This window comes from Dipodomys ordii, unplaced genomic scaffold, assembly GCF_000151885.1.
Source record: "Dipodomys ordii isolate 6190 unplaced genomic scaffold, Dord_2.0 Scaffold76, whole genome shotgun sequence".
Lineage (NCBI taxonomy): Eukaryota > Metazoa > Chordata > Mammalia > Rodentia > Heteromyidae > Dipodomys > Dipodomys ordii.
The window spans coordinates 4,314,058-4,321,808 of record NW_012267292.1 but is presented as its reverse complement, the minus strand read 5'-3'; the positions used below and the strand labels follow the sequence as shown (position 1 = coordinate 4,321,808).

The 7,751-nt window shown below is 40.6% G+C and overlaps 1 protein-coding gene across 1 annotated transcript in view; it reads left to right on the top strand.

Annotated features, from left to right (window-relative positions):
- The first annotated feature begins 2,905 nt into the window (after positions 1-2,905).
- The window catches only part of Abca13 (ATP-binding cassette, sub-family A (ABC1), member 13), a 394,418-nt gene continuing 389,572 nt past the window's right edge, over positions 2,906-7,751 (top strand). The window contains exon 1 of the mRNA XM_013024383.1: positions 2,906-2,983. Coding sequence (XP_012879837.1) covers positions 2,915-2,983 — 69 coding nt within the window. The 5' untranslated portion in view covers positions 2,906-2,914. The remainder of the gene's footprint in view (positions 2,984-7,751) is intronic.

Below are 7,751 nucleotides of genomic sequence, written 5' to 3'. Positions count from 1 at the left end.
GCAGTTAGAACAGCAGGCAAACTTGGAAGCTTCCAGGGCAGGGAGGCATGGCCAGAGGTGGAACTCAGGTCTGGAGGGAGCTGGGAAAACAGAAGGTGGGCAACAGGAGAAGGAGAAGGCTCTCAGAGGGAGGTCTAGACCAGCCATTTGAACTGGCAAAGGCTGTCATTGCTCAGCAAAGGGATGTTTGTTTCCTCTTCCCAAAGGATCTGCCATACCCTCCCTCAGGAAACTCAACCCTATGTGAAGTTCCCAGGACCAGGTTCCTTCCTTATTTGTGTTCTCCCCCTTGTATGGGCTCTGTTGACTATGAGAGACTGAACTTGTGAGTGGCAAAAGCCCACCACTCTTCTGCTGTGACAAGAGTGAACTGCTTGGGCTCCTTGTGGTTCAAAGGAGCTAGGTCTCTCACCAAGTATCTGCTTGGTAGCAGCTGTCAGCTGTCAGGAGCAGCCCTGGCAGACAGTGGCCATTTAAATCCAGAGTCACCTAGCAGCAGCATTGGCTCAGATTTTATTGAAGTTTCTACATGATTCAGGAGGGATAAATCGCAAAATCCACTGAAAAATTTATCTACAGAGGTACAATTTATACAACATACCAACTACCAGTTTGAAGGGAAGGTATTCATAAACTGGCTGGTTGAACTGAAACCTCTTTGTAATACCTTCTATTTAGTTCCAAAGTATTTCTATTATTGAAAAATGATACCTTTTAAGAAATCTCTCTGCCTCTTCCCTCTGCAAGTACTAGCCTACATTCAGCCTATGGATCTATTTATTCTGACATTTCATACTATGTACTATCATCACCTGGCTCACCCGAGATCTTTAGATCTCAGCCTGTAATTCTGGCTGCTCAGGAGGCTGAGATCTGAGGATTAGGATTCAAACCCAGCCTGGGTAGGAAATTCTGTGAAACTCTAATCTCCTACTAACTGCCCCAAAGCCAGAAGTGGAGCTGTGGCTCAAGTAGCGGCATGCTAGCTGTGAGGAAAATAGTTCCACAACAGTGCTCATGCCTTGAATACAAGACCCAGGACTGGCCCTCATGCATGTATCCATGCGTGTGTGCACACACATGTGCACACACACAGGTGTCATGCAACATATGACCTTTTGAATCTGGTATTTTCCACTTAGCATAATGTTTTCTATGTTTATCCATGTTGTAGCATGGGTCCATGCATCATTTTGTGGCTGAAAGAATAAACAATATTTTTATTTTCTATTTATTTGTTGATGGTCATTTGGGCTATAAACACTTTGGAGCTCTTGTGACTAGCATTGCTTTGAATATTCATGTGCATATTTGAGTCTCTGTTTTTAATTCTCTGGATCTATATCTAGGAGTAGAATTTCAGAGTCACATGGAAATTTTATGTCAGCTAAGTTCAGTTTCATAATTTAAAAACCTTCTCTGGATAGTAACCCCATCTGAATTAGCATAATCTTGAACTGAGAAACATGTTCCAGGTCCTGGATCAGGAACAGCTACTTCATCATCTCTCTGACTTGTTGATTCACCCACTGCTCCTGCACTTGCCCACTTCCACACTTTTATGAATCAATTCCTTCTAATCAGGCAATCCATCCCCTACCCGTTCTGTTTCTCTCCCCTGTAACAGAGCATCCTTTCCTGAATGCAAGAGATGAAATGATGTGTGTGCCTCTAATATGATATAGGAAGGGTCTGCTTTGAAAATAAAATGGGTAAGCTGATGGTTGAGATTTCTTGATACTGAGTTAAAAGCCAATCATGATAGCCAACTGTGAGGTCTGATACTCTAAGTGTATCTGCATGGAGAACTATGGTTGTTCCACTAAGATGACCCTGCCCAGCCTCTGAGGAGAGGAGTATGAGTCAGACAAAACCAGTTGTGTGTGTTAGACCCCATTGTACCAGGTAATATTCTTCAATTTTGTGTGGCCAATTGTATAACAAGTAAAAAAATGAAATTGATGTTCTTTTTTTTAAATGAGCTTATAGAACATTCGAGTTATTTCCTTTGCTTTCCCACTTACAGAACATTGACATCTTGTGAAAATTGCTTTATGAAATGGGAGATGACCAGACTGCATTGCCAGACATTTTCTACTTCTGACCCGAACTTGGGGGAAGGGGGGTGCAGGTGGGAGGGGGAGAGGGAGAAGATCTCTGGATGTGGAACAACAAACAACCTGCTGAGTTCATCAGCCTGTCCAAAGAGTGCAAGTGTGCAGGGATCTCAGAGGGTGCCTCAGGCTCACCCGCCATGCCAGCACCTACCACCCACCAGAGAGCTCCTGGCTGCCTGAAAGTTCAAAGCCCAATATCCTGGGGAACATGGAGGCTAGGGGGGTGAAGGGTGAGGGAGGGAGAGGCAGAGCATGAAGTGGGGGGTATAGAAGCAAAATGGATCTTGAACTACAGTTCCTGTAACCTTTCAAGACCAAACACTTCCATTTTATTTCCCCTAGTCTGTCATAGCACCACCAAGATGTAAATATTTCAGTAAATTAGTATGAGAGCCGATGTTTCAAGAAACAGGACAAATAATTGAATCCAATTAACATCAAAGATACGGTCCGTAGGACCTGGCTTCTCATGGAGTGTATCAGTTGGATGGGAGTGTTGACATCTTAGCATGTTAGGCATACTGTGTATTTTTGTCCAAGAAGAGCCCCAAGGCAGCCTTCTGGAACTCAGCCCTCCCTAACAGTGCACAGCTAGTGAAAAGAAAAAATTCCTTAGCAGACACAGAGCATGAGAGGACATTTGATGCCTGCTTTATTCAGTCACCAGTAATCTCTCTTGCATCAGTCACTTTTGTTAGAATTGACTAATAGGCCACATGCCTCCCTGCTGGAGCTGGGCAGATATAAGGGCCAGTCTTCCAGGCTGATTTCCTGGCTGGGAGCAGGGAGCAGCAGGCATGGGGCAGGCTGGATGCCAGTTCCAAACCCTGCTCTGGAAGAACTGGCTGTGCAGGCTGCGCCACCCGGTGAGTGCTACCTAAACTCTTCAGAGGGCTCCCTCTGCTCCACCAGGGGCTGTTGGCCCATGCCTTCCAGTAGATGCAAAAATCTCCACTGCAGAGATGGGGTAGGGAATGGGAAAGCCAGGCTGGATTATTTTACTTCAGGGTGTGAACTAAGGGCCAAGATAGTGCATCTCTAATTACCAGAGTGACATCAAGCCAGAAGATTTTTTTTTAAGCAAGGAGTAATTTAGAGACATTCTTCAAAAATATAATAAGAGGAATTTACACTGTAATTGGTATTGGCATATTTGTTGTAGAAAATGAATGGTGAATCCTCTGATGTCAGGGACAGTTAATGCATAAAGGGCACATTACAAATACCGATTCCAAATTATGTGAGTAAAATATATAAGGAGGCCTTTGTATGATTCACTATGATTTCCTGATTTCCTCTCTTTAGGGTTAATACACATGTTTTAGACCCATATTCAATTATATCAGCAAGGCTTTCCTAAAGTGATTGGAATTGCCAAAACCAAACTTGTATAGAGCTATAAACAAAAATCCCATAAGAGAATATTGTACTGAAGTAGAACTCAATTGCTTTCTGTCTTTATATTCCTGAGGCCACCAGATAAGCATTAGCATATAGAGATGCCATTTAGAGCAGCTATCAGCAGTAATGTGTCTACATTATGTATTGTATAATGCACTGAACATAGGAAGTTTTCCTGTTAACACTTCTGTTGGAAGAAATTCAGTAGTTGACATGTAATCTCATTTTGATGCATCATCAGATCCAGGACTGTCTTCCTCTGCTTTTAGAAGGCAAACATTAAAAATCTTTTCTTTTTTTGTGTGATATTAGGATCAGAACAATCTCAATTGAAAATGAAAACTAAACTTTTAATAAGAAATGAACAAGTGACACTTGAACACTTTTTTTTTTTGCCAGTCTTTGGTTTGAACTCAGGGCTTGGGCACTGTCCTTGAGCTTTCGTGTTCAAGACTAGCACTTTACTACTTCAGCCACCACTGCACTTCCAGCTTTTTTTGGAAACAAGAGTCTCACAGATGTTTCTTGCCTGGGCTGGCTTTGAATCACAATCCTCAGAGCTCAGCTGCCTAAGTAGCTAGGATTGTAGTTGTGAGCCACTGGTGTCTGACTTTGCACTCTTCATGAGTTCTAAGTGTTCCTTTTCTACTTAGGAGTTTCCATTTATGAAGAGTATGTTTCATTTTATGTAAGACTATTTTGGGAAATTAAGTCTATTTTTCTGTGAACAAATATTCCAGAGGAAAGCTGTTTCCTATATAGCATTGGCCTTTTTCTATCATGTAGGTCAGCTTACTAATTTCAACTGCTTGGTAACCTACTCACTGTTGGATACCTGCATTTTTTGCAGTTATTATTTCTACAAGGAAAACATCTTCATCACATTTAATTGATTGATTGATTGATTTGGTACCTACCTGGGGGACTTGAACTCAGGGCCTGGGCATTGTTCCTGAGCTGTTTTTGTCCAAGGTTGGTGCTCAACCATTTGAGCCACAGCTCCACTTCTGGTTATTTTTGGAGATGAATTGGAGATGAGAGTCTCATGGACTTTTCTGCCTGGGCTGGCTTTGAACCCTGATCCTCAGATCTCAGAATCCTTAGTAGCTAGACATTTGATTTATTCATTTGATGACTGCTTATTTAAAATTATAATTTCTATAAGTCATTTGACTTATTTTTGTCTTAAATACTTAGAATATATTAGATATTATAGGTCATTTAAAAATTAGCACATATTGTGCAAAGTAAGGTCTTCCTCTGTGATTTTCCAGACATGCATTTAGTGTACTTTGTGTATTTACTACAGATTTATATATTTGTTAATCAACTCTGAACCCTGCATTAGGATGTAAGATTCATGAGAACTGATGTTTACCCGAGTGTTATCCAGCACCTTGAATAGTGCCTGACACACAATAGCTGTTCAATAAGTGTTTTCTGAATGAGTAAAAGATATACATTTATTGCATTTCTGTTGGGAGGAACAGATATGTGCCTTTTCCTCTATGGACTATAGTCTGTTCTGTGAAAATTAACCAAATACACAGTTGAATATTCAATGAACTCATTTCTGGGTATGTGTCCTACAGAGATCTCTGTACAAACGTGAAATGGTAATTGTGGTAATTCTGCAAGATCATTCATTGTGATACTGCTTACAACAGCAACAAAGTAGAAACAATACAAGTTTTAGTGCATAGAATTTGGAGGTACTTGACCACTTGAAATCTCAGCTCTGCCACTTATTTAGACAAATTTCCTAACAAGCTTTACCGCTCTATAGGTGAGATTTTTTTTTGCAAGGATCAAGATTGATGGGTTAGTGTATGTAATTCACAATGGCATTGGCACCCAAGATATGAATTAGAGCTGTTTTCTTCTCAGGCCACTGTACTGGATGTGTTAGAAATGGGTGTCTTAGTCAGACACTTTGTGGCTCATTCCTATAATCCTAGATACTCAGGAGGCTGAGATGTGAGGATAATGGTTTGAAGCCAGCAGAGGCAGGAAAATCGGTGAAACTCTTATTTGCAATAAACCACCACTACCACCATCACCACCAATAAAAAACGCTGAGGTAGAGCAGTGGCTCAAGTTGCTCATTGGTAGAGTGCCAGCCTCGAGTGCCCAGACCTTGAGTTCAAGCCCCAGTACCAGCACAAAAAAAGAAAAATAGAAAGAAAGGAAGAAAGAAAGAAATGGGTGCCTCAGACATCTAGGACATGAGAAGTGAGAGAAGTAAAGCTAGCTCTAAGTTTCCAGTTTGCATGACTGGGTTAGAACAGAACCCGAGGGAAGATAGGATGTGAATATGTTCACATCTCTTAATCAATTGCAGTGAAATATTGAGGCCAAGCCCCTCTGGGAGGATGTCTTGAAATTGACCTACTTTTCACAGTTTCTTCTTATTCTTCACAGATAATCTGTTAATTCTTTGTTTTTGCCTTATGGAAATACACTGTAAGCATGAATAGTGGAAAAACAGGTGACAGAGTGAAGGAATGACCCCAAATGAATGTCTAGTTATTGAAGAACATCCAGGCACTATTTGTAAAGTTAAAGAAGCCTGTTTGTTTTATATTTACTTAAAAATTCTTCATTTTATTTTAACTTCTTTGAAAGCATGTTATTATAGAAAAAAATAGTGTAACGGATTGAAAAAAAAATCCCCACCATGATACCTAGATTGTTAAAATGCTGCTGTTCTTGAAAAGAGGTTATTTATATAGAAGTATAAGTTTAGAGCTATTTTAATTCCATTTATTTTTTCCTCCTGATTTTTTATCATGCAAGTAGAACTAGAATAATAAGGGAAAATTTTATAAAGCAGCTCATATTGGATAGTGTCAGTGCTAATGTCATTAGGATTAAGCCGTTTTACATAGTGAAAAAAAATCACAGCCCCCTTTTAAAGCTCAGCATTAAAAAAGCATTGTGGTGGGATCTTTCTCTTGGGTAGCTGTGTAGTCTATCAAGTGGATGGACACAACTTATTTGACCTTTTTTTCTGCTAGGAGGGAACAAAGTTCCTTCTAACTCTTACTGGTGTGCATACCCTCATGATGCATGAAGGAGCATCTTTGGGACCCTTTCTCTTGATTAAGTTTCCTGGGACAGAGCTTCTAGGTAAAAGGCATGATTTGGGACAGGTATTCAGCAGTTGATGATGTTCCCAGGAATGTTCCTGGATATACCTTAGGCAGCCAAGGTATATCAACACTAGGTAAGTGTCTACACTAGGTAGGTGTCCGTGGGTGTTAGCCAGACAATTGCAGGTGAATTTCACATTTATTTGAATATTTCATGCATTACTCCTAATTGAAAACAACAAGAAGATACTTTCAGCCAAGTGTCTACCTCCAACTTCCACTGCTTTGATATTAACTGATGTGGCCAAACCTATTCCTTGTGCAGTATGCCTGTCAAATCACACAGCAGTGACCTTTCTTGGGCAATGTTGTCTCCCATCTCCTGATCTCCATTTTAAATCTTATCCTCATGACTGCTGACCTCACCGGCTTTGCCTCTAACTGGACAGAAGTCAGATCATTTTACTCTGTTTTAATGAAAGCTGACACAGCCTTCTGAGTTTGGTCAATCTTACTGAAAACTTGGGCTTGTGGAGGAAGACTGAAGGATACTTTCATATGAGGATATTGCTATAGGTCGGATTTTGAATATCCCTCAAAGGTCTATATGTTAAAGCCTTGTCCCTAAAATGGTACAATGGAAAGGCTATGTGGGAGGTCTCTGTATCATAACAGCATGCTCTGGAAGGAGATTGTGGAGCTCTAGTGTCTTTCTCTCTTTGTTCCCTGGCTCATGATTGCATTCACCACAAGCTCCTGCAATGATCTGCTACAGGTTCAATGCAATGGAACAACTTAGCAAAGACTAGAAACTCTGAAACTCTGGAGCCAGACAATCCCTTTTCTAAGCTTTACTATCTCAGATATTTTGTTATAGTCACAGAGAGCACCATAATTCTAAAAACCTATGGTGGTTGTGTGGGGCCTATGAAAATTACAAAACTATAACTAGAATGTCTTTCTGTTGGGCACTGTAAAACATAGGACCCATTCATATATACTCTGCATCTCTCCAACACAAAAACATTGTATTTTTGTTTTAAAAAGCCACAGTGATACAATATGTTTTTTCTCTTAGGTACAGACAAGAGCCCAGAAATAGTAAGGGAGTAGCTACCAGTGGGAACTCCTTCCCACCCTC